This window comes from Orcinus orca, chromosome 10 (genome assembly GCF_937001465.1).
Source record: "Orcinus orca chromosome 10, mOrcOrc1.1, whole genome shotgun sequence".
Lineage (NCBI taxonomy): Eukaryota > Metazoa > Chordata > Mammalia > Artiodactyla > Delphinidae > Orcinus > Orcinus orca.
This window is the reverse complement of record NC_064568.1, coordinates 4,843,956-4,871,404: the sequence shown is the minus strand read 5'-3', so window position 1 is coordinate 4,871,404 and position 27,449 is coordinate 4,843,956. Positions and strand designations below refer to the sequence as shown.

Genomic DNA, 27,449 nt, shown 5'->3' with positions numbered 1-27,449 from the left:
GTTTGCTGCCGGCGCTACAAAAGTGCCGCACGGGGACGACGGCGTGCGCCGGCGTGACGCGGCCGCGCGGGATGGGTAGGGCCGAGGCCTAGGCGGCGACGAGAGCGAGAGGCCGCGGCGGGACGGCGGCTCTTCCACCCGACCGCCATGAGCACCAAGCAGGTCACTTGCAGGTCAGTGCGAGGCCCCGCAGGTCCTTCCCCGGGTGCGCCCCAGTCCTGCGTCAGGGAAACAAGCCGGAGCGGGGTCGTGGAAAGTGGCTCCCGGTTCGGGGTCCGGCTTCCGCAGGCGAGGCGGGCGCGGCGGCCGAAGCCTGGGGCCCGGCGGCAGGAGCCTGGGACCCGGCGGTGCGTGGCCGAGCCTCGTGGCGACATCTGGACGAAGCCAGCGCGGGCGGCTGGAAGGAAGGAGTGCTGGTGGGGTCCTGGGGGCCGGGCCAGGAGGGTTTAGCTGGAAAAGGTGATTTGGAGTTGAGTAAAGGGGCACCAGGAGGTGGTTTACAGATGGAGATACCACGCAGGTGTAGGCTGTTAATCGTCGGTGAGGGCCTCAAAGAAGCTGGGGCCCCGAAAGCGGCCTTGGTTTCCTAAGAGTTTGGAGAATTCCGATGCAGCGTAAACTTGCAGAGTTAGCGAGTTAAGAATTGCTGTGTGGAAAATAGCATTTACTGGAAGTTTGTTCATTGCCCCGCATATTCCCAAGTCATTTATACTCGTCACCAGTCTTCAGTACTAGGCAGACATTATTCCTGTTTTGCATTGCAGGAATCTCAGGCTAACGGAGGTGGAGATTCTCATCTTACTAAGAGACCCATTTCCGTGGAGAAATACAACATTAATGGGTGGCTGGTTGTAGAAAATTCAAAGCCAGGTGGCTGCATTGCTCCTGTTAAATACAAATAACTTGATGAGTAACACCCTCATTCCTTGCTAAGCGTGTGGCTTGACGGTACTGGGATCCTAGTCTTATTGGACCTGGAAAGTACAATTTTTCTTTTCATAATTGGTTTAAGTCTGTATGGGAAACATTGATTAGGGGGGGAAAAACCAGCCCACAGTTGTATGGTTTGATTGTGTAATGAGCAGTTTATTTAATTATCATCTGTGTTGTTACTTTTTTTCATTAGTATGAATAGTTGAGACAGTGTAATGTAAAAAGTTTCCTGTTAGCAGTAGTCTACATTAACTGTTCAGTCAGTTTATGCAAGGCCTAGGTGACGTATATTTAGCAGTTGTCAGAAACTTGCACGTAAGTGTCTATAGAAAAGAGTTTTACTAGGTTATTTGTAATAGAAGGTCTTTTGTGAAGACCTTTGTGTATGTTTATTTTTATTTGTATAAAGTTCCCCCTGTTGGAGCAATATTCTTAGTCATTGTGGACTGTATAGCAAATTTTGGTTACTGCTCCTAAGATGCGGCCACATAATGGTGCACGTTTATATGATGCTTTGTAATTGAACCTCAACTCTGTGTGGTAATCTAATTTTACAGATAAGGAAACCTTATGCTCAGGCTTGAACCTTGCCCCTAATTCACATCTAACTGCAGGAGCAAAAATGTAAATCAGGATCATCTTGGGTTTTCTCCTTCTATACTAGGAGATGGCCTGACCTAAAAGCTCTAATTCTGTTTTTCCCAAATAGGGGTGTCCTGCAGGAAGTTGGTGCAGAGAAACTAGAGTGGGTTGGAACGTTGGGAAGGAATCAATTCTGTTTAAGTACTAACTGTTGTTCGTTGCAGGGGTTTGCAGTGTGCTGGGTGCTCTTTGAGGTTCTTTACAGCCGTGTCGCATGTAATCCAGCAACATGCACCATTCCACAGATCATAAAACCAAGCCTCGCCATTGAAGTGACTTGCCAAGGTTATTCAGCTTCCAGGTGGCAGATATGTGGCATCAGAATTTATGCTCTTGTAGACCCTATGGCTCCCAGATAAGTTTCGGAAATGCTAAATTAAAGTTTCTTTACTACAGGAATTTTCAAAGCTTTTAATATGGTCATATGAAAGGAAAACTCAGCCAAAACCATAAGGAAAATAAAGGTTACTTGCAAAGAGATGTGAAGGAGTTGGGCCTCACAAGGGCTGCCTCGCCAAATAAAAAACAGAACACATATTTAAACAGGAAAAACGACCATATTACCAAGCGTACCAGGTTTATGTTAGTGTGCTCGTGATGGGAAAGCTTTTCTCACTTGATTATCTTATTCACTGAAGTCATATTTCCACACATTGGTAACTTACGTGAAATGATCCAGGTATGATTTATTTGGGGGACCAGATCTAAACTGAGTGGTCTGCTGTTTTTGGTTTATGTCAGGGTGCAAACTGTTTTTTGGTTTGTTTTCCTTGCTGTGGGGTGTGATATACTTGCTTATTCTGAATGTCAGCTGACAGGGAGTTTGTTTTGCTTCCATTCTAATACGAATTATTTCTCTCAGAGAGATGGATGTGAAATGTTAGGATTCCGAGACTTAATGACAAAGACACTGCATATTTATTGCCTGGAATGCAAGAATGGCCCCTCACACAGTTGTGCTATCAGTCAGCTCCCCTGATTTCTTGACATTCCACTCTATCCAGAATTTCAATCTGGGGATCCTTTTTTGCTGATTCTTTTTCCAAACCATCTCCCTAAGTCTTCCAGTCTGTTTTCAAAGCCCTGGTGCAGGCCTTTATTATTGCTTGGTAACCAGTTTGTTTGTCCTCCTCCTCAATGTGATAGAGGTCCCTTTGTTTTATAATCAGTAGTACAAGACCTAGAATTACAGTTTCCTGAGAGTCGGGCCTAGAGCTTTTGACTCACTGAAAGTCACAAAATATGGGGCATCTTGTAGCCAGTGAGTGGTAGGAGGAGCTTGAGCTCCAGACTTGGGCAGTTCTGGATTCTGAGTCTGGTATCACAGTCTCTTTATCTGTAAAATTGGGATAGTAATGCCTAACCAGCAGCGTTGGTTAAGAGATTAGATAACGACGACTAACCATCCTAAGAGCATTTCTGGTGTGTTAGGCTAAGCACTGACATGCAGTCTGTGAAGTACAACTATATCATATTACAGATGGGGAAAAAGGTCTGGAGATTTAATTAATTTGCTCAAGGTCACAGGAAGCGCTCTGACCTCAGAGTCTTCCTTTACCCACTACACTGTACTTTATTTCATCCCCACCTCTTATCAGTTATTTCAAGCCTACTACCGTGCCTCGCATTAGCTGTGTCCCCCTTGATGGACCTTTTGTCACAAGCGGTACGGCCATAGAATTTAAGTCTGTGAAATTATGTGCGAAAACAGAAAGGAAGGTGACACTGAGAATGCAAATTACCCATATACCTGGAAACGATTTGCAAAAGTGTTTTGCTAGAGGCAGGCACCGTTGAAAGACCTGCAAGAAACCAGATTGATTCTGTTTGGTTCAGCCGTCAGGCACAGCGAGAGCCGCTGGTGGTTCTGTGGCCAGTAGTGAACCTCATATCCTTTGCAGCATATAATAGCCACACCATCTGAAACGGTCTTTGGGGTCACCCAGGATAACAGATGACTTTGGAGTGTCCCCTAGAAAGAATCTCCCTGCTCTGAGTCTCCAGCCATGCGCTTCCCCCCTCATACTAGCAACAGCCCACACTCCTCCCCAGCTCCTGTCTCAGTCTTCTCTCTAGGAAGATATAAGGGATGGTTTGGCCATAGGGAAGGGTGAGCAGTTGGAAATTTATTACAAGGTGTAACATGAAAAGGGCCTGGATTCAGTTTAGTATAACCTAGATGCTGAGGAATCGCTATAAGTGGATGACAGAGATGCCCCGAAGGACAGGCAGGATGCGCTCAGGGAAGTTTTGTGTTTGTCACTGGGGAGTGGAAATGGTGACATATGCTACAAAAATAGGGCTGGCTGGCTCTACCTCTTATAACACTTGTTTCACACCCACCTTTGTTGAAGGCAGTGATGGTGGCCTAGAAGTTATTTTTGAACCTGTTAAGATTTCAGCTCAGTCACTTACAGAAGTAAAATGGCTTGCATGAAGTCACCAGCTTATAAGTGACAAAACTAGAAGCTTTAGGTGGTGGTTAAATATTTTGGATTTTTGATGGGAAAGATAGTGCAGTTTGGAAGGCAAGTTTTCTGAATAGGACTTCCTCTTGCATGCCTGGTTAACAGGTGGTATCTGGTAGAGAAGCTGTGGTAGTCTCTTACCCTGATTCTTTCAGGAAATCTTGTCTAGTTCTCCAAAAGAAATTATTAAATGAAGTATTCGTTAGATCTCTCTTTTGTGAACCTGTTTATGTAACCAGTGTGAACCTGTTCTCTTCCACTCTTTGTGAGTTTACTAATCCTGATCATCGGATTTGGCTCTTGGCACTGATTTTATTTTTTTTATTTTTTTACTTTTATACCTTCAAAGATTACCATACTTGAGGATGATTGGAACAATGTCACAGTGTTGAGTAGCATTTCTCAAGAAGAATTACCAGACTGCTTAGAAGCGTCATAAATTTTCGTGTCCAGGATCCCAAGACCACCCCTGCAGCTAGTGATTGGCTAGAATGACCCATGGGACTTAGCGCATAGTCGTACTCAAGGCTAAGATTTATCACAGTGAGTAGTGAGGAGTCACAGATGGATCACAAGGGAGAAGGACTCAGGCGGCATCTGGAGGAGCCCATGTGCAGGCTTCCTGCCCTCACTTCCTCCCATAAAGGGTCACAGCACACTCTTCCTCCCGCAGCAGAAATGCAGCAGCAACATGTACCCAGGGAAGCCCACTAGAGATCCAGTGCCCTGGACGGTCACCCTCTGCCCAGCATGTACCCAAACCAGGCTCCCAGAAGGAAAGCAGATGTTCAGCGTAAACCACATTGTACACAGTATAGGCACAGTGAGCCACTTTGATCACTTAGAGACAGTTTATATCAGTGTAGGGAACTATTTACCAGCCAAGTCCCAGGTGCTATAAGCAGGGCCTTGCCTTGTAAGCAGGCTCAGACCTGCTCTATTAACTCTGCTGCATACTTTTTAAATCAGTATTGTGACAAGATTCTTTTCATATAGGCCTTTTTTTTTTTAAGTTTCTAACAAGAATACCCTTCGTTTGCCAGATTCTGAGCCTTTTTTCTTTCTTTTTAAGTAAATCTACAGCAGCCTTATAGCAAGTTACTACACAATCTCTGATTTAGTGGAAGACTCCCAGTGGGTGTTGCCTGGGAAAAGCATAACTGACCACCTAGAAAAGACCCTATAGGACGCCACCTTAGTATGGTCACTTACATCACAGGTCCAGTCATCTTTGTAGGCTCAGAAATTTGATTCTGTTGGTGTATTTAGAGATGGCTCATGCTACCCAAACTCAGTAGACACTGACATACAAAGTAGAATACCCTTTAACATTTCCCGGGAGAAAAGAAATTGTCAGGTGGGCCTGGTCAGCACTTCTGCTTTTGGGGAGATAGACAGGTGGAGAAAATTAGAAGTGTGCTTAGGGAGCAAGGAGGGATGGAAGGGCCTCCAGCTCAGCAGCCTCCCAGGCCCATTGTAGGGCCGAGGTGCAGCGTGAATTGCCACCTGTGTTCTCTGGTACCCTTTCTCTGGGAAGGACAGTCCGGGCCTTCTGACCTTCCTTAGAGTCCACTCCCTTTCCCAACGTTTGAACGTTGTCAGTAGTTCTCCAGTTCCAGACACAACCACATAATTGGTTAGGTTTAGGCTTTCTGTGTTCAGTCGCATTTGGTGATGTTCCAGCTGCGTCTTCCTCAAGTTATTCCCAGGCTTTTTTTCCCCCCCTTGATGTATACTTGATGTACAATATTATGTAAGTTACAGGTGTACAATATAGTGATTCATAGTTGTTAAAGATTATACTCCATTTATATTTCTTATAGAATATTGGCTATATTCCCCATGTCATACAGTATATCCTTGTAGCTCATTTTATACCTAATAGTTTGTTCTACTTAACCCCCTACCCCTATATTGCCCCTCCCCCCTTCCCTCTTCCTACTGGTAACCACTGGTTTGTTCTCTGTATCTGTGAGTCGGCTTCTTTTTTGTTACATTCACTAGTTTGTTATATTTTTTAGATTCCACATATAAGTGATAACATACAGTATTTGTCAGACTTATTTCACATAATGCCTTCCAAGTTCATCTATGTTGCTCCAGATGGCAAGATTTCATTCTTTTTACTGGCTGAGTAGTAGTCCGTTGTATATACGTATACCACATCTTCTTTATCCATTCCTCTGTTGATGGACATTTAGGTTGCTTCCACATCTTGGAAATTGTAAATAATATTGCTGTGAACATTGGGGTGCGTGCATCTTTTCAGATTAGTGTTTTGCATGTATCTTTTCAAATTAGTGTTTTGGAGGTTTTTTTATATACCCAGGAGTGGAATTGCTGGGTCACATGGTGGTTCTTTTTAGTTAGTTGGGAAACGTATGTACTGTTTTCCACAGTGGCTGTACCATTCTACATTCCCACCAACAGTGTAGGAGGGTTCCCTTTTCTCCACACCCTCACCAACATTTGTTATTTGTGTTCTTTTTTATGATAGCTATTCTGACCGGTGTGAAGTGATCTCTCACTGTGGTTTTGGTTTGCATTTCCCTGATGATTACTGATGTTGAGCATCTTTTCATGTGCATGTTGGCCAGCTGCATGTCCTCTTTGGAAAAATGTCTATTCAGGTTTTTTGCCCATCTTTTTTAATCAGGTGGTTTGTTTTTTTTGATGTTGAGTTGTATGAGCTGTTTATATATTTTGGATATTAACCCCTTACCAAATCATTTGCAAATATTTTCTCCCCTTCAGTAGGTTGTCTTTTCATTTTGTCGATGGTTTCCTTTGCTGTGCAGAAGCTTTTATGTTTAGTTTGTTTATTTTGTATTTTATTTCCTTTGCTTTAGGGGACAGATCCAAAAAAATATTGCTACGATTGATGTCAAAGAGTGTTCAGCCTATGTTTTCCTCTAGGAGTTTTATGGTTTCCAGTCTTAAATTTACGTCTTTAATCCATTTCGAGTTTATTTTTGTGTGTGGTGTTAACCGGATGTTCCCAACCATGTGTTCAAGAGCCCCAGCTCTCTTGGGTCAGGGGCCCCAAGTTGGGAAGCACTATACCATGGAGCTGCCAAGAAAGCACACTGTGGGCTGGAGCGGTGGGAAGGTTTCTTGGTCCAGCCAGGACTCGTGCTGGTCATGAAGGAAAGTGGGTTATCACAGTTAAGTACAGTGAAAGATGGGGTACAGTGTTGCAGAAAGGGGCCATGGTATGGACAGAGGCAGACTGCCAGGAAAATCAGTTTTGGTGGGAAAAGGTCAGGGCTGTCTTGGGAAGACCAGAGCTGAGGTCCCCTACTCAGCAATTAGATCTTCTCTAAGTCATCACACCTCTCTGAGCCTCAGCTTTCCTGTCTGCATCATGGGTATAGAGCTAATATTCCTCAGAGTAGTATCAGGATTAAGTGAGATAAAGAAGTAAAAGTGCTAGACAGAGTACTGATGGTACTGCTTGTTGGAGCTGTTGTATTTTTCCTCATTTCATGTATTTCTGATAACATACTTGTTCAGAGGGAGGGAGGGCCCTCCTTGCCCCGAAGTCTTCATTCAAAAGGTATGTGTTATCCCTCGCTAAAAAGATAAACTGTCACAGCCATACGGGAGAGGGGAGAAATGAGTGAAACCAGAGTGCTTGGGAGTTGATAAGGTGAAAGCTGGTGTGGAAACATCTTGGGAGTTACCCTGCCACTGTCTGCTTTTGTGTATGTTTGAGACTTTCCATAGTATATTTTTTAAGTTAAAACATGGGTTCACAGATAAAGCCCCTTTACAGAGCAACCTCCTGACGGGCTCCTCTCACCTACACTTCCAGCCTCTCCAGTCTGTCTTCGCCCTGCAGCTCCAGTGGCCTTTCTGCAAGAGGCCTAGGAAGGGGGTTTAGTGTGTCTCAGGGCTTGACTTGGGCCCCTTGTCCCTTATTGGGAGGCGCACTCATCACTATTCCAGCTGCCCCAGTCAGGCCTGATCCTCCATCTGTCTCAGCAGGCCTGCCGCACCCTCGTGGGGCCTCGCTTCCCTGCCTTTCTGTGTGTTTCTGGCACATACTCCTCCCGCCCATCGGCACCCAGGCATTCTGTAGACTGCTTGGCTAGGCGGCCCCTGGGCCAGCTCCCCCTTCTCTCTGCCTCGGTCCATGGACTGTGACTCCTCAGCCCCCTGCGTGCATTGTGATAAGGCCCAGGTCCCTCTTGTAACTAACTGTCAGCTTAATCGGCAGCGTTTTTTTACTAAACTAATAAGAGCTGAACTTTGGGGGTACCCACTGTGAGATAGGTATTGTACTGAGCATTTATGTGGTTTTTTTTAAACCATACTCTCTCCAGTATTCGATACTTATCGTAATTTTTTTTAATAAATTTATTTATTTTTGGCTGCGTTGGGTCTTTGTTGCTATGCGCGGGCTTGTCTCTAGTTGCAGCGAGCGGGGGCTACCCTTCGTTGCAGTGCACGGGCTTCTCACTGCGGTGGCTTCTCGTTGCGGAGCACGGGCTGTAGGCACGCAGGCTTCAGTAGGTGGCTTGCAGGCTCAGTAGTTGTGGCTTGCACGCTCAGTACTTGTGGCACACGGGCTTAGTTGCTCCGTGGCATGTGTGATCTTCCCGGACCAGGGCTCGAACCGGTGTCCCCTGCATTGGCAGGTGGATTCTTAACCACTGCGCCACCAGGGAAGCCCTTCATAATCTTTTAAAATTAAAGCAACCATTTACTATTACAAAAGCAGTATATGTTCATGGTAGAAATATTAGAAAGTACAGATCAACAAAAATAAGAAAATACCATGGGGGAAGGGTAAGCTGGGACAAAGTGAGACAGTGGCGTGGACATATATACACTACCAATGTAAAATAGATAGCTAGTGGGAAGCAGCCGCATAGCACAGGGAGATCAGCTCGGTAGTTTGTGACCACCTAAAGGGGTGGGATAGGGAGGGTGGGAGGGAGACGCAAGAGGGAGGGGATATGGGGATATATGTATATGTATAACTTATTTACTTTGTTAAAAAGCAGAAACTAACACACCATTGTAAAGCATTTATACTCCAATAAAGGTGTTAAAAAAAAAAAAAACACCATATGCCTTACCCTCAAGGATTGGCACTCGTAAAAAGGCTATTGTCGGGCTTCCCTGGTGGCGCAGTGGTTGAGAGTCCACCTGCCAATGCAGGTCCCCGGTCCGGGAAGATCCCACATGCCGCGGAGAGGCTGGGCCCATGAGCCATGGCCGCTGAGCCTGCGCGTCCGGAGCCTGTGCTCCGCAATGGGAGAGGCCACAACAGTGGGAGGCCCGCGTACCGCAAAAAAAAAAAAAAAAAAAAAAAAAAAGGCTATTGTCTGTCTTTCCACATTGTTAAAATGCAGATGTGTGCATGTGTGTAGTTAGTGTTTACCAAAATGAGAGCATACTCTATGTGCTGTTCTAAAATTTTTTAATTGTGGTAAAATGTGCATAACATAAATGTACCCTCTTAACCATTTTTAAGTGTTCAGTTCAGGAGTAGTAAGGACATTCACACTGTTGTGCAGCCATCACCACCATCCACCTCCAGAGCTCTTTTCATCTTCCCAACCTAAAACTGTGTCCCCTTTAAACACTAACTCCTCATTCTGCCTCCCCCAACCCAACAACACCCATTCTCCTCCCTCTCTCTGTGAATTTGACTATTCTAAGCACCTCTCATAAGTGGAATCACACAGTGCTGTCTTTCTGTGTCAGGCTTCCGTCAGTTGGCATAACATCTTCAAGGTTCATCCCTGTTGTAGCACAAGTCAGACTTTCCTTCCTTTTTAAGGCTGAGTAATATTCCATTGTATTTGTAGGACCACATTTTGTTTATCCATTCATCCTCTGATGGACGCTTGGATTGTTTTCACCTTTTGGCTACTGTGAATAATGCGCTCTGAACAGGGGTGTACAAATACTTGAATTCTTGCTTTCAGTTCTTCTGTGTATATACCCAAGAGTAGAATTGCTCAATCATGTGGTAATTCTATTTTTAATTTTTTGAGGAACCGTTTTACTGTTTTACGTAGCGGTTACACCATTTTACTGTATATTCTGTTATCTAATATGCTTTTCTCAGTTAATTATCTTCAACTTTCCATGTCAATAAATTACCTGATACCTAGTCCGTACTCAGATTTCCCCATTTGTCCCACAAATGTTTCTTACAGCTGGTTTGTCCAAACCAGAATATAATCCAGGGCCAAATATTGCATTGGTTATTACATACCTTATATTCTGTCTACTAATCTAGTGCAGTTTCCTCCTTTTAAAATTTTCTTCTTTTAACAGCTTTATTGAAGTATAATTTACATACCATATGTAGGGACTGTGTCTATACGTAGCCTATATAGGCTGTATAATCTTTATAAGGACCATTCTGTTCCTATAGATTTGCCCCTTTTTTAACACTACTTATAAATGGATTCATACAACATGTGGTCTTTTGTGTCTGACTTATTTCACTTACTGTAGTGTGTTTGCATCTCATCCTTGTAGCATGTATCATTATTCCTTCCTTTTTATTGCCAAATAATATCCCGTTGTATGGATATATTACATTTTGTTTATCCGTTCACCAGTTGATGGAATTGTCAGTTTTCACTTTTTGACTATTATGAATAATGTTGCTATGAACATTCATGTATTATACACGTATTTGTGTGAACATATGTTTTCATTTCTCTTGGGTAAACACCTAGGACTGGAATTGTTGAGTCATATGGTAAATTTATGTTTAAATTTTTAAGAAACCACCAAATCATTTTCCAGACCCAGGCCCCCTCCCCTTATTTTTTTCCATGACGCTTCGTTGGTAAAGAGATCTGGCCTACCTGCTGCCTCTTCTTTTGTATTTATCTGGTTGCTTCCTCATGAGGTCTTCTAGCTTGTTCCCAATCCCCTGTATTTCCTATAAACTAGAAGTTAGATCTGAAGTTTTGTTGGATTCAAGGTAAATGTTTTTGACTAGGATACATGGCAGGTTATGTTGTATACTTCATTCATATTGGGTAACATCAGCAGACATGTAATGTTTGAGGTTTTTTGTTTTTCCATATAGATACTGGGTCCAGCATCATTTGTTGAATTACCTTGACACGTTTATCAAAAGTTAATTGATCGTGCATGTGTGATTCTATTGACAAGCTTTTTTTTTTTTTTTTTTTGCGGTACGTGGGCCTCTCACTGTTGTGGCCTCTCCGGTTGCGGAGCACAGGCTCCGGACGCACAGGCTCAGCGGCCATGGCTCACGTGCGCAGCCGCTCCACGGTATGTGGGATCTTCCCGGACCGGGGCACGAGCCCGTGTCCCCTGCATCGGCAGGCGGACTCTCAACCACTGCGCCACCAGGGAAGCCCCCGTTATCCTTTTTAAATATAGCAGTGTGCATATGTCAGTCCCAAACTCCCTAACTATTCCTTCCCTCCACCCTTCCCCCCTGGTAACCATAAGTTCGTTCTCTAAGTCTGTGAGTTGTTTTGTTTTGTAAATACGTTCATTTGTATCATTTCTTTTTAGATTCCACATATAAGCCATATCATGTGATATTTCTCTTTCCCTGTCTGACTTTACTTCACTCATTGTGACAATCTCTAGGTCCATCCATGTTGCTGCAAATGGCATTATTTCATTCTTTTTTATGGCTGAGTAATGTTCCATTGTATATATGTACCACATCTTCTTAATCCATTCCTCTGTCGAACATTCAGGTCGCTTCCGTGTCTTGGCTATTGTAAACAGTGCTGCAATGAACACTGGGGTGCATGTATCCTTTCGGACCATGTTTTTCTCCAGATATATGCCCAGGAGTGGGATTGCAGGGTCATATGGTAGCTCTGTTTTTAGTTTTTTAAGGAACCTCCATGCTGTTCTCCATTAGTGGCTGCACAAATTTACATTCCTACCTACAGTGCAAGAGGGTTCCCTTCTCTCTACACCCTCTCAAGCATTTATTGTTTGTGGATTTTTTGATGATAGCCTGTCATAGCTGGTTTTAAAGTCCTTGTCTGCTGAGTCCATCATCTGTCATTCCTGTTAATTGACTAATTTTTCTCCTGGCTATGGGTCACATTTTCCTGCTTTTTGGTATGTCTAGTAATTTTTGATTGGATGCCAAACATTGTGAGTATTTTTGAGCATTTGGATTTTTTGGTCTTCCTTCAAAGAATGTTAAAGTTTGTTTTAGTTGACAGTAAGTTATTTGCTATCAGCTAGATCGTTTTGAAGCTTGTTTTTTTTAAAAAAAAAAAAAAGAAAATGTTTATTAGGGCAGGTCTAAAATCTCTTTATTTGGGGACTTGTTTACCCTTAATGCCAAGGCATGTCCCTCTACAGTTTCCTCTGAGTATTCAGCCAGGCCTCTCTGCTCTGGCTGGACAGAACTAGAATGCCTCCCAGTTGTTCTTTCAGGGCCAGAATTGGACAACTTAGTGGAACATTCTTATATGTGTCTCCTGGTGCTCCACTATCTTGTTTGAGCCTCACCACAGTTTATAGTAGAGGAGGCAGTGTAATTTTTGTTTTATAGGTAAAGGTAGGAAGGCCCAGGGAAGTTGGTTTTGTGACTTGCTTACATGTGCCACAGCTAGATCTTGAGCCCAGGTCTCTGACTCCTTTACAACCATACCCTTTAAAATCCATGAGAACAGAGCAGTCTTTCAGTGTGCATTTTCTCAATCATGAGGCTCACATTTTACGTATGTGGCCTATCTTAAATCAAGAGGATATATCTTAAAACAAATGCATGGGATCATTTTTCTTCCAGAAAAGCTGTCATTGAAATAGATGTGGTGAATCTAAAATCACTGTCTTGGGCTTCCCTGGTGGTGCAGTGGTTGAGAGTCCGCCTGCCGATGCAGGGGACACGGGTTCGTGCCCCAGTCCGGGAAGATCCCACATGCCACAGAGCGGCTAGGCCCGTGAGCCATGGCCGCTGAGCCTCCGTGTGCGGAGCCTGTGCTCCACAACAGGAGAGGCCACAACAGTGAGAGGCCCGCGTACCGCAACAACAACAACAACAAAAGTTTTATGCCTCTGCTTGTCTCATCAGGTATTTTATGCATGGTGTGTGTCGGGAAGGAAACCAGTGCCTGTTCTCACATGACTTGGCAAACAGCAAGCCATCTACCATCTGCAAATACTACCAGAAGGGCTGTTGCGCCTACGGAACTCGTTGCAGGCAAGCACCCGCTTCTATCGCCAGCTGTTACACTGAGTTCACTACCTTCACGGATTTAAATCCTGGGTCTTGATGATGGGAAAACTTTAGTTTAAAAGTAATGTTACAAAAATAATTTTGAAACCTCAAATTTAGTACCATAAAAATTTTAATTTTTCAGAGTCACTTTTCATGTCTATTCTTATGAGTCTATAGTTATAAATTTGCCCTCAGAGTATACATAAGATTTTCTATCTTGCCTTTTTTTAACATGTCATAAGCTCCTTCCAGTGCTGCTACTTTATGTCTTACCTGTAATTTTATAATTCTTCATAATGTTGACGTACCATCATTTTATTAACTATCCCTGTATTAGATACTTAGGGGGCTTCCAGTTTTTTGCTATGAGTGCAATGAACATTTATGAGCATGTAGAATCATCCTTTTTTACTAACATCTGTAGGCAAGTTTTGTAACTTCTAGACAGGAGAAAATTCCAAAACCTGTTCCTGTGCTGTTGTAGTGAAGGGCTGATCTGCTTTCCTGGGCTGCAGAGTTCCCTTCAGTCCTTCCTCTGTGCTGCCTGGGATGTGGGAAGTTGGCCCACTCAGCCCTCCCCCTGCCAGTGGGCGCCCCCAAGAGACAGTCCAGGAGAAGCCAGTCAGTCAGCATCTCCGGAACCGTCGGGCTCTCTTTGTGTGGTCTGGGCAGTGCATCTGTCCCACCCAAGTCCCACAGGACACTTAAGTGGAGGTGATAGACAGCAGTGTACTACTCACTCTGAATTGCCAGGTAATTCTTACTAATTGATAAGACTTTTATCAGATAAAATACAGGGAACGATTGTCTCATTGTCCCCGTCTACAGATGGAGCAGAAGGAGGGATGTTCCAGGTCTGGGGAATGCGGGAGGCATGTGCATGTGGTGTGTCCGTAATGCATCTGCTGTGTGTTTTGTTCAGGTACGATCACACGAGGCCCTCTGCTGCAGCTGGTGGGGCCATGGGCACTGTTCCCCATGGGGTGCCCTCCCTGGGTTTCCACAGTCCTCACCCTCCTTCCGACCTCACTGCATCAATCGTGAAAACTAACTTACACGAGCCCGGGAAACGTGAAAAGAGGACGTTGGTACTTAGAGACCGAAGTGAGTGAGCAGAATCCTTCTGTTGCCATTTTGAACAGCACTCTTGCTTTCCTTGGCCTTCTCTTGTCAAGGGGGCTCCTAACCTCACACCCAGAACAGTCCTGAGAACAGGCTACATCTGGCTGCAGAGCGTTCAGATGACGCATTAGGCCTCGTGTCCGTGGTGGAGCAGAGCGCCAGGTTTTCCTGGCAAAACATTGAAAGTGGCCTTTTTGTCACCATGTAAATGTCATCTGCATAGCGTGGTTGCCCAACTCTGAGAAGCACCAAGCTGTTCATTTCAAAGCTACATGTTTTGTTGAAGAGCACGTTTCACTGTTTGTCTTCTTGGTCAGTTCATAGTCTTAGTTCTTAGGCTGAGCCAGTTCCACCTTTGGAAATAGAATAGCATGTTCAGGTTTGGGGAGTGATCTGTACCCTGGAGCAGGGTTTGTGTGGGTAGAAGGCTACAAATCGTAGTTGTTTTTATTGGCTGGTCCTCACCAGGTGAAGGGGTTTCTACTTCTGGAAATTGTTCAGCATAAGATAGGCAGATCCCATCCTAAGCAAACAATAAATCCATTGCGTCAGATATATCCCCTCAGAAAATGTTAGAAGCATGATGGGTAGGCAGCAGCTCCCGTGTGAGAAGCGGGTGGCTGGCCGAAGGACAGTTTGACTCTGGCCTCAGGACCCAGAGACTTGCTCCAGATTTTCATTCTCCTTCACTTTAAAAACATTGGTAACTTTACTGGTAAAAAGGAAACCACTGTATTCTATTGACCTTATTCTGAATTCCTTTTGACTTATACTTTGTTTTTTTTTAAATTTTTTTTTTTAAGTGTAACTGGTCCATGTGTTGAGATTTCCATACTTGGCATTTTTAAAAAGGAACTTTAGTGTTATTTTATATAAATATATCATGGTCTGCTTTGCTATTTCCCTATGTTGCCAATTATGTTTTTTTGTTTTTTTATTATGATTCTAAGTAATATCACTCTGAACATTTTTTCTTTTATTTTTCCCCTCTTGGCCTGTTTTTTTCCATACATCCCAAGAGTGAAATTCCCAAAGTCAGGGTTAATTTGTCAGGTTTTGACTGATTGCTTACCAGAAAGGTTGGGCCAGTTTTCATGTGTGTGTGTGTGTGTGTGTGTGTGTGTGTGTGTGTGTGTGTGCTGTGTGTTTTATTTTAAGATCTCTCTGGCATGGCTGAAGAAAAGACTTGCCCAAGTGTGGTGAGTAATCCCGGAGGCTGCAGCGACCTGCAGAACAGCCCGGAGCTGAAGCCGCTTTCCTACCTAGAAGCGATCAGGAGTGGTCTCGACAGCTTGGAAGCTAGCAGTTCCTACAGCAGCGAACAGCAGCTGTGCCCCTACGCAGCTGCCGGGGAGTGCCGATTTGGGGATGCTTGTGTCTACCTGCATGGGGAAGTGTGTGAAATCTGTAGGTTACAAGTCCTGCACCCCTTCGACCCAGAGCAAAGGAAAGCTCACGAGAAGGTACAGTTGCAAGCCTTTACGGGAACTCTTTTTAAGGAATTTGAAGTGCACTAAGTGACAGAATCGGTATTTCTGTAAGCATCTTTCTGCCAGTAATACCTGCATTGTGTCCCTGGCCAGCCAGGCCGAGTTCTGGAGAATTTGAGGAGTTCGGTGTCGGAAGGGACCTTGCAGGTCATTAGGCTCCCGTGTTTGTGCGGGCTTCTGCTCAGCACAGAGCTGTGGAGGTTGTCTGAACCCTCTGCCGTCCCCCGGGGGGTGTTCAGGTGAGCACGGGTTAGCGCTTCCCTCCTCCCCAGGGACATGACATCCCGGTGCTGTGCTGTGGGTTCGGCTCATGTGTGCATCCACTGTGCGAGGGCCTGGGTCCTAGGTCCTTTGCATTGATTCTGGTGCCTGATGCGTGGTGCTGCGCAGGGGACATGCTCTGTTCACCTGCCTCCTGAGTGTGAAGGGATTCGTTCAGTAACTGGTTCTCGTAGGAAGAAGTGATGCTGCTGACCTCTGACCCTGGCCTGTCAGCCTGATGTTTTAGATTAAGGGTTATTTGGCATTAACGGTGTTGGTGTTGGGAATGGCGGTACCCAGAGGGGCAAGGAGACCAGGGTCCCAGTCTTTGGGACCTCCTTGACCCCACAGTGGCCCTCTAATCTTCTTGGGCCTCTGGTCTCGGCTTTAAATTGGAAGTGACCATGGAGCAGTGCCGACAGGCAGGGGGCGACCCAGTGGTGGTCTTAGAGTTTTGTGTCCCGAATGCAGGCCTGCCTGAAGCAGCCACAGTCCCCGTTCCTTCCCGATCCTGGTTGTACTGTGTGGCCGGCAGTCATTCTGGGCTCTCACCACTCCCCAGCCCAGAACCAAAGGTTTCCTTCCCCCCTCCCTGTACTTCAGATCTGCATGTCAACATTCGAACACGAGATGGAGAAGGCCTTTGCCTTCCAGGCGAGTCAGGACAAAGTGTGCAGCATCTGCATGGAGGTCATCCTCGAGAAAGCGTCAGCCTCAGAGCGGAGGTTCGGGATCCTTTCCAACTGCAACCACACGTATTGCCTGTCCTGCATCCGGCAGTGGAGGTGTGCCAAGCAGTTTGAGAACCCAATCATCAAGTAAGTGCAGCAGGGGTCTTACCTATAGAATCTGGGAGAAGGTTTGATTGGGGATTTTCTTCCATCCACAGGGAAGCCTTCCCTTGTCCTCCACAGGTGAGTGGTGAGTCCTTGAGCAAGGACTTGAGCAAGTCGCAGACCCTCCCTGAGCCCAACTGTCTTTTCCTTTAAAAAGGAAGGTGACAATTCCTGCCAGGCATTTAGGGTGTTGTGGGGACACTCAGCAGGGATCCTCTGTGTGAGAAGGCCCATTTGCCTCTGGCACAGTTACTGGTGGTCCGCCCGTAGGCCGATTGCCTTTTTTTCTTTAATCTGTAACGTAGGGCTTATTTGAGGACTAAATGGAATAGTGCATGTAACACATTTCACATAATGTCTGATACATGGGATGTACTCAGTGAGCCAACACAGGGTTTTATCCCCCAGTCTTATTGAGAGATAACTAACACATAACATCATAGGATTCTTAAATTCCGCAGTGGGGTGGGAGAAAAGCTAAGTCATAGTGAGAAGTTACCGTGTGCTGTGTACTGTCAGAAACTTCACGTACATTAAGTCGTAATTCTCTCAGAGACCCTCTGATCATCATTCTCATTTTATGTATAGGGAAACTCAGGTATGGTGAGGTCAAGTAATTTGCCTGAAGTCACACATTCGTGTGGTAAAATAACAGCTTTATTGAGATAAAAATGTACAACTCAGGGCTTCCCTGGTGGCGCAGTGGTTGAGAGTCCGCCTGCCGATGCAGGGGACGTGGGTGCGTGCCCCGGTCCGGGAAGATCCCACATGCTGCGGAGCGGCTGGGCCCGTGAGCCATGGCCGCTGAGCCTGCGCGTCCGGAGCCTGCGCTCCGCAACGGGAGAGGCCACAACAGTGAGAGGCCTGCGTACCACAAAAAAAAAAAAAAAAAAAGTACAATTCAGGGGTTTTTTTAATATATATATATTCTTAGTTGTGCAGCTGTTGTTACTATAGTCTAATTTTAGAACATTTTCATCATCTTAAAAAGAAACCTCTACCTACAGTCACTGCCTATTCATCCCTCTTTCCAGCCCCTGGCAACCACTAATCTCTTTCTCTATGAATTTACCTGTTCTGGACACTTCATATAAATGGAATCATACAATATTGTGGCCTTTGTGTCTGGCTTCTTTCACTCAGCATGTTTTCAGAGTTCACCCATATTGTAGCATGGATCAGTACTCCATTCTTTTTTTTTTTTTTTTTTTTTTTTTGCGGTACGCAGGCCTCTCACTGTTGTGGCCTCTCCCGTTGCGGAGCACAGGCTCTGGACGCGCAGGCTCAGCGGCCATGGCTCACGGGCCCAGCCGCTCCGCGGCACGTGGGATCTTCCCGGACCGGGGCACGAACCCGTGTCCCCTGCATCGGCAGGCGGACTCTCAACCACTGCGCCACCAGGGAAGCCCCTCCATTCTTTTTTAGTGACTATAAATAATATTCCATTGTATGGCTAGACCACATTTTGTTTATGCATTCATCAGTTGATGGACATTTGGGTTGTTTCCACCTTTTGGCTATTATGGCTAGCGTGCCTATGAACATTTGTTTATTTGTTTGAATACTATTTTCAGAACTTTTGGGTATACCCTTAGGAGTGGAGTTGCTGGGCATATGGGAACTCTGTGTTTAACATTTTGAGAAACTGCCAGACTGCCATCCATAGTGGCTGGACCATTTTACATCCCCATCAGCAACATAGGAGGATTCCAGTTTCTCCGTATTCTTGCCAGCACTTAGTTGGTCTTGATTTCTGATGTTAGCCATCCTTGCAGGTGTGAAGTGATACCTTAGTGTGGTTTTGATTTGCATTTCCCTGATAACTAATGGTACTGAACATTTTTTTCTGTGCTTATTGGCCATTTTGGAGAAATGCCTACTCAAATCCTTTCCCCATTTTAAAATTAGGTTGTCTTTTTTATTGTTGAGAAGAACATGTTTCAACAGTAAATTAGGTTAGAGGATTGCGTTTGTACCTTTTAGAATTCCGGGGTGGGAAAAACACCTGGAGCGGTCATGCATTTGAGCACAAGGTTTAGTGGTGGAGTGTGCACAGGATTTGTAACTGAATCTCTCCCTTACTAACCTCATTCTTACTTCAGGTCTTGTCCAGAGTGCCGTGTGATATCAGAGTTTGTAATTCCAAGTGTGTACTGGGTAGAAGATCAGAATAAAAAGAACGAGTTGATTGAAGCTTTCAAACAGGGAATGGGGTAAGTGCTCTGCGCTCAAGCGTGATCTGGTGCGGGCCTGGCTCTTGTTTCCATCTTTGCTTCATGCAGGGCCTCCCCTGTGGGGAGGCCACTCAGTGTCTTTTCTCTTGGGCAGCATGCTGGGCTCTGGGGACACAGATATGAGCAAGCAAGGCTGTGGTGAAGTGGACTTGCTTAACGGTTTTTAAGCTGAGCGGTGTCCCTTAGAAATCCTGCTTGTAGTGCTAAGATAGCCTTTTTATCTCTGATCATTCGTTCAACAAATAGAGATGAAAGATCTGTCTGATAGGCCTTTTCTAGTTGCTGGAGATACAGTATTAAACAAACTACACAAAAATCCCAGCCCTCACACAGTTCACATTCTACTGAAGGAAAAAAATAAGAATAATAAGAAACAAACAAGAAAATAGGAAAATGTTTATTATATGGTGGGGCTAAGGAGTGAAATAAGCCTGGGAATGGGGATAGGAAATGAGGGGATTGCAGTTTCCATGCTGGAGCCCAGAGGACACGTCAGTAAGGCAACCTGTGAGCAGAGATCTCGAGGAGGCAAGGCGGCGAGCCATGTCCATGTGACTGAGAAGAGCGCTCAAGAGGGACGGGGCTGTCACTGCAGAGAAAGCTCTGGGGCTGGAGCGTGTCTGCCTTGTTCGGAACAGCAAGGCGGAGCTGCAGGAGAGAAGCAGGTGGGGAGAACACTGGAGACGAGGACAGGGGGAGTGGGGTGAATTGTGTCAGGCTCTGTACATCATTGGATAGACTAGCTTTTTTATTCTGGCTGAGGTGGGCAGCCGTCATACGATTTTGACCAGAGGAGTGACATGATCTGATATATTCTGAAAGGATCACTGTGGCTGAACCACTGAGAATATATTCAAAGAGGAGGCAAAAGTGGAAATGGGGAGACCAGTCAGGCTGTTACAACAGTCCAGGCGAGATGTGGCAGTGGCTTGGACCAGGGTAGGAGGCATGGAGGTGATGGGAAGTGGTCAGATTCTGGACCTGTTTAGAAGAACTGGGATGGATTTGCTGATGCGTTGAATACGGCGGAGGATTCAGATTTCACTTCCAGTGTTACCACTTGTCATTTCTTTGCTGCACTTCTATCTTTGTTGGCCAGTTTCCTCTTTCAGTTATCTGTTTTTGTAAAATGTCTTGTGGATGTATCACTGGGCAACAAGGAGGCAACACAGCTCCACTGAATAACAGATGCACAGTGACCAGTCACCGACAGACTTGGGAGGAGAGTTAAGATGGTCAGTCACTGACCATGGCGCACATGTGCTGTTCGTATGGTGGTTTGGACTGAAGAGCTGACAGTGTGTGCTTCACGTGGTCACTCACAGTTGTGTGTTGTGGTGACAGAAATTTGAACCGTGTTGCTGGGGGACCAGTGGCACTTAACGAAACCATGGTGGATTCATTTCCTGTGTCTGCTGTAACATTACCACAGACTGGGTGCTCAAAACACCAGACATCTGTTCTTTCACACTTGTGGAGGCTGGAAGTCCAAAATCCAGGTGTGGGCAAGGGTGGCTCCTCCTGGAGGCTCTGAGGGAGAATTTGTTCCAGGCCCCTCTCCTGGCTTCTGGGCGCAGCGTAACTCCAGTCTCTGCCTTTGTCTGCTCTGTCTCTCTCTCTCCCCTCTGACTCGTGTAAGGGTCTCTCTGTAAGACCCTCCCATTAATCCAGGATGATCTCATCTTGAGATCCTTAACTCCATCAGCAAAGATCCTTTCTCCAAATAGAGTCACATTCACAGGTAGCAGGGCTTAGGATTTTGAGCTGTCTTTTGGGGGCCGCTATTCAACTCACCGTACATGGTGTATCAGTCCGTTCCAGATTAACAACAGACTGGGTGGCTTATAAACAGCAGGCATTTATTTCTCACAGTTCTGGAGGCTGGGAAGTCCAAGATCAAGGTGCCAGCATGGTCGGGTTCTAGTGAGGGCCAGCATCCTCTCACTGCGTCCTCACATGGTGGAAGGGGTGAAGGAGCTCACCGGCTCTCTTATAAGAACACTAATGCCATTCGTGAGGGCTCCACCCTCATGACTTAATCACCTGTCTCCTAATTCTATCCCACTGGACATTAGGATTTCAGTATATGAATTTTAGGGGGATCCAAACATTCAGACCATAGCACATGATCAGAACCTTGCAAAGCAAGGGCTGCCTGTTTACCCCGGTTGTTCTGTGCCCCTGCTGATGGATACCTCTCCTGTTTCTGCTGTGTTAGCTATTTTGAATATTGTTTAGAATTCCATTTTAACTTGCATCTTTTTAGCTTATCTCTTTTTTTTTAATGGTTTTTTCTTGGGATTACAATATACTCCTAATATTTTAGTCAGAATTAATGTTCCTGCTGCCTTATATAATATGCAGTTACTTCATTACCATCTTTGTGCTACAGATATAATGCATATCATACATTAGAACTGCACAAGGTAATAATTTTTTATTATTTAGGTATAATTGACAAATAAAATTATGAAATACTTTAAAGTGTACATCATGGTAATTTGATATACATTGTGAAAGGAGTCCCCCATCTAGCTAATTAACACATCCATTGCCTCACAATTTTTTTTTCTACCGTCTTAGCAAATTTCAATTGTACAATAGTGTTGTCAACCAGAGTCACTGTGTTTTATCTTTATTCATCTTAATAGGTGATAGTTTGCACCCTTTCACCAACCTCTCCCTATTTTCCCTGCACCCTTGCCTCTTGCAACCACTTTTCTACTTTTTCTATGAGTTTTGTTTTTTTAGATTCCCACATAAAAGTGATGCCGTCCAGTATTTGTCTTTCTCTGACTTATTTCACTTAGCATAATGCCCTCAAGGTCCATCCATGTTGTCACAGGTGGCAGGATTTCCTTCTTTCTCATGGCTGAATAATATTCCATTGTGTGTGTGTGTGTGTATATATATACACAGACACATACCACATATTCTTTATCCATTCATCTGTTAAACAACTTGTTTTCATATCTTGGATATCGTGAATAATGCTGCAGTGAACATGGGGGTGCAGGTATCTCTTCTAACAGGTGTGAGGTGATATCTAATTGTGGTTTTGATTTGCATTTCCCTGGTGATTAGTGAGATTGAGCATCTTTTTATGTGCCTGATGGCCATTTGTGTGTCTTCTTTGAAAAACTGTCTCTTCAGTTCCTCTGCCCATTAAATCTGATTGGGTTTTTTTTTGCTACTGAGTTGTATGAGTTCTTTGTATATTTTGGATATTCACCCCTTATCAGATCTGTGACTTGCACATATTTTCTCCCATTCAGTAGGTTGTCTTTTCATTTTGTGATGGCTTCCTTTGTTCTGCAGAAGCTTTTTAGTTTCATGTGGTCCCTCTTGTTTATTTTTGCTTTTGTTGCCTTTGCTCTCAGTGTTAAATCCAAAAAATCATCTCCAAGACAGATGTCAGGGAGCTTGTTGCCTATGCTTTCATGTCTTACATTCAAGCCTTTAATCCACTTTGAGTTAATTTTTATGTGTGATACAAGATTGTGGTCCAGTTTCATACTTTTGCATGTGGCTGTCCAGTTTTCCCAGCACCATTTTTTGAAGAGACTGTCCTTTCCTCATTGCATATTCTTGGCTCCTTTGTTGTAAATTAATTGACCATATATGAACAGGTTTATTTATGGGCTTTCTATGGTGTTCTATTGATCTGTGTGTCTGGTTCAGTACCATACTGTTTTGATCACTATAGCTTTGTAAACTAATTTGAAATCAGGAAATGCGGTGCCTCCAGCTTTGTTCTTCTTAGGATTGCTTTAGCTGTTCAGGACTTTGTGGGTCTGTACAAATTTTAGGATTGTTTTTTCTATTTCTGTGAAAAATGCCATTGGAATTTTGGTAGAGATTGCTTGCTTTGGGTGGTATGGACATTTTAACAGAATTCTTCTAATCCGTATGCATGGAGTATCTTCCCATTTATGTGTTGTCTTTGATTTCATTCATCAGTGTCTTGCAGTTTTCAAGTGTATGACTCTTTAACCTCCTTGGTGTTTCTAGGTATTTTATTCTTTTTGATGCAGTTGTAAATGGTATTGTTTTCTTAATTTCTCTTTCTGATGATACTTCATTGGTAGTATATGAAAAAACAACTGATTTTTGTATATTGATTTTGTATCCTGCAACTTTACTGTAATGTATGGGATGTAATATTTACATGCATTAGAACCTCACAAGGTAATAACTTTTGCCTTAAAACTTGTCAGATATATAATATTTCCAATGCTCTGTCATTTGGTATGTAATTCCTTCCAATTGATACAGTTGCCCTTCAGCCTCAAGAACTGCCTTTAACATTTTTGCTGATCTGCTGGTGATGAGTTTGAAGGTTTTCTTTTTATCAGAAATAGGGTTTTTTCCCCCCATTCTTGAAGGATATTTTCATTGAATTTATTGGTCTAATTGGTCTTATTCACATGTTTGCCGCCTCTTTCAATGAGTAAAATTCTGAGATAATAGTTTGGGGTTTTCCCCTCTCTTCTTTCAGCACTTTGCAAATGTCGTTCCACTGTATAATCTGGCCTCTGTAGTTTCTGATAAGAAGTCATGTGTGATTCAGATTGTAGTATGTCATTTTTCTGGGTCTTTACCCTGGTTTTCAGCAGTTTGATACTTTGCCTAGGAGTGATTTTTTTCATATTTTACTGCTTGGTTTTCTCTGAATTTGTAAGTTTATATTATTCACCAAATTTAGAGAAAGTCTGGCCATTGTTTCATTACATTTTTTACTACACTGCTTTTCTTCTGGGATTCTAATTACAGGTGATAGACTTTTTTATATTGTCCTATAAGTTTCAGGCTCTGTTCTTTTTTTTCCTCCAGTCTTTTTTCCTCTCTGCACATGTTCTTGAACACATGTATAGTAGCTAATTTGAAATCCTTGTTATCTTGAAGTTAGACTCTGTTGATTGTCCTTTAAGAATGGGTCACATTTTACTGATTCTTCATTGAGTTGAGTCATTTTGGATTGTAACCTAGACACTGTAAATCTGACCTTGTAGAGACTCTGGATTCTGTTAGGTTCATTTATAAAACGTTAATGTTTTTGTTTTAATAGGCAGAGAAATTGTTTCGACTCAAACTCTTGGGCAGCAGTTCAAATCTCAGTTCAGTTTTTTTATCCTTAGCTGAGTTGCCTTGAGCCTGCTGCATTGATGTGTGGGTTAGGGACTGGCCTGGGATTTGGGAGGACTTAGTATGCAGTATTTGGATGGGTTCCTCTCCAGGCCCTTTTCTTTGGGGGACTGTTTCCTCTCTTCCAGTGGTTGATTTCCACCAACTCTTTTTGTTCTTCAGGCCAGAAAGACTTGATTTTTCCACTTGAGTTTTAGCCACCCCACGTAGATACTTGCCTGGAGCCTGCTCTAGGTTAAGTGCTATTTTTTCTTAAAAAGATAACTCCGTCTCTTGCCATTCCATTCTTCCAGGTGTCTAATCTCTTGAAGAATCCTACTTTTGTTCACTCTCCAGTGCCTTCAGGTCTTTTAAGAATGTCTGTATTTCTAGTTCATCTGCAGGAAGGGTACTAAAAGCGAAACTGTATATTACCTTTTTAAATAGTTCCTTTAAGTTGCATATTGATTACTAAAGGCTTGATATCTTCTTGTTTTACCATTTTTACCTCCTGCGATGTTCTTGTGTGTCCACCAGAGGGCAGGAGTGGCAAGGCAGAGGGGTCCAGCCTGCAGAAAGGCGCTCTGCTGCAGTTCTCCGAAAAGTCACGTTATTGCTGTTTGGGTCTTCCTGGCCTTGCTTTCTGTTGATGACAGTGTTTTCATGCATTCCACAGACATTTACTGAGCTGCAGGCCAGGTTCCCTCAAGCTAAACACCAATGTGGGATATAGAGTAAAAATCAGTAAGAAATTTCATGGGAAATTACAGAAGGACAATTATGATACAGGTTATCTGGTGACAGATTCATCATGAGAGGCCGGAGCCAGATGTCACAATAGAGAAGGCACTGGGATCCACCTGGGAGTGTCAGGGAAAGCAGGATGGGAATGGGACCCTGAGCCCTGAAGCATGAATAGTCCGTGTGTTGGGGTTGGGGGCTGGGATGGCAGATGGGATGACATGGATGCAGAATGGTGCAGATTGTGTTTGGGGAGCAGTGGGCGTGGTCCCTGGGGGTTGAAAGAAGTGTATCGAAGGATGTGGGACCTACAGGGACACAGGCACAAGTCTGAAGGGGCCTTGAGTGGTCTTTAAGAACAGGACGACAAGGGACACACTGTTTGGGGAAGCTCCTCTGAAGTGTGTGAAGAGAGTAGAACCTGGTGAGAAGGCCAGTTGAGACTGGACCACAGCAGGCAGGCAGGCAACAGAGGATGGTGCCCCGAACGCGTCAACGGTGTGGGAACCGAGAGGATGGTCGACTGGGGAGGTGCTTTGTAGGCAGAAGTCACAATTGGATGTGGGTGCTGAGAACAGAGATGGAGTAGGAGTGATCTGGAGGCTTATGTCCCTGGTAACCAGATAAGGCTGGGGGAGGGGGGCGATCATTTTGGGGTGGGGACCAGAGAATAATGTTTTGAACCTGACGAGTTTGTTAAAGCCAGCGTCCCGCAGACCCTGTTAAGAACTTGCCACTTGAGCGGTCATTTGAAGATCTGCTCAGAACCTTGGGGACAGTGGGCCATGGATGGCGTCTGGTCCACAGACTTCTGCTCAAATCCACTCCCCGGTCACCTGTGCTTGAGTCAGACCTGGTGGAAGTGGACAGCCGCTGGGGAGCTTTTCTTTGTGCTGCTCTGAGGCCTGCCTCAGGGGCTTTCACCACTGTCTCTGCCGTTGTCCCCTCGTCTGAGAAAACAGGGAACCCTGAAGTCAAGAAGGTCCCTTCCTTGTCTGCCACCGCCACGTACCCCATCCCCGCGGCAGCCTGCCCTTTTTGCTGGGATTTGGCTTCATTTCTGCACCTTCCCCGCCCTTCTGGCTTCTCGGGCATCTCTTCCTCTGCAATGTGGGATCACTTATGATTACATAAGCCAAATTTCATTTCAGCGAGAAGGAATGGGAGTTGTCTGTTTGGTTCTGAGTTTCCTCAGGAGCAGGGGTTCGTAACATAGGGGGCTGTAGCTAGAAACTGAAGATGGGGGGAAATCTTTTTTAACTTTCTGATAACTGTATTTTGTAGACCTATGTGTCTTCTTTTATGCATTTAAAAACGTTGTTCCGAGAAGGGTTCTGTAGCACATAGAGTTACGAAGCCCTGCTCTGGAGGGTGGGGAGCAAGGAAAATTGGAATGAGACTTGTAACTTTAGGCAGCTGCTAAAGCCTGCTGCTTTCCCTGTGACTCCTAAGTGAAGGCTTCCTGTGGTCACCTTGACGTCATTGCTGGCCAGGAGGAAGGAGAACTTTCCTGGGTGAAGCTCCTGTTGGGACTTTGAGCTGAGGCAAGTAGCCCAGCTTCAGAACCTTGGAGCCCAGACAGCTGGCCCAGAGGAATGCTCAGGCCTACCTGCCCCTGGAGGCCTTTGGAGCACTGCAGGCTCAAAACACAGTGGCGGCCCCGTGCACGTTCAATTCCACGTGAGGCAGCATATCGTGGTGCAAGTACTGTCCAGCTTGGAAATCAGCATCCAGCCTCTCTGAGCCTCATTTTCAGCCCCTCTGACCTGAGGCTGACCTGGCTCTGATAGGGATGGAGGAAGACAGTGGTTCATCTGCACCCCAGATTTTCCCACTGCTCTTTTGATCCTTTCTTTCTGCTTTTCAGAAAAAAAGCTTGTAAATACTTTGAGCAAGGCAAAGGGACCTGCCCATTTGGAAGCAAATGCCTTTACCGCCATGCTTACCCTGATGGGCGGCTAGCAGAACCAGAGAAACCTCGGAAACAGCTCAGTTCTGAAGGCACCGTGAGGGTAAGGACTTCGCCATCTCTAGTCAGGAACACTCACCTGTAGGCATTTCCGGGGACTGCTCCTGGCCCCTCCTCGTAGCTTTGGCAGAAGGGCATGTGGTAGGCAAACAAAATAGAAGCTACTCAGCTTTCACGTTGCCTTTAGCAATAACCAGGCATGTTTGCTGGCTGTTTTTGCAGTTCTTTAATTCAGTGCGGCTCTGGGATTTCATTGAGAACCGAGAAAGCCAGCATGTCCACAACACTGAAGACGTCGACATGACAGAGCTTGGGGACCTCTTCATGCACCTCTCCGGAGTGGAGTCATCAGAACCCTGAAGAGTAGGTGGTCGCCCTGCGTCTTCGGCTCCACCAGCCGAGGCTTCCCCAAGCCAGGGTGTGCAGAGCT

At 44.9% G+C, this 27,449-nt stretch overlaps 1 protein-coding gene across 2 annotated transcripts; it reads left to right on the top strand.

Moving 5' to 3' along the window:
• Window positions 1–36: 36 nt before the first annotated feature.
• Window positions 37–27,449, top strand: MKRN2 (makorin ring finger protein 2). 2 transcript variants are annotated; one of them, XM_012538460.3, is made up of 8 exons: window positions 44–173; window positions 13,096–13,224; window positions 14,165–14,346; window positions 15,523–15,827; window positions 16,719–16,933; window positions 19,054–19,164; window positions 26,918–27,062; window positions 27,242–27,449. In XM_012538460.3, exons 1-8 carry the CDS (start codon window positions 148–150, stop codon window positions 27,377–27,379), a joined length of 1,251 nt encoding a protein of 416 aa, XP_012393914.1. In that variant the 5' UTR covers window positions 44–147; the 3' UTR covers window positions 27,380–27,449. The 2 variants fall into 2 exon arrangements, with proteins under 2 accessions (XP_033269961.1, XP_012393914.1); XM_033414070.2 differs by lacking the exon at window positions 26,918–27,062 and having other exon boundaries at window positions 37–173; window positions 27,242–27,352.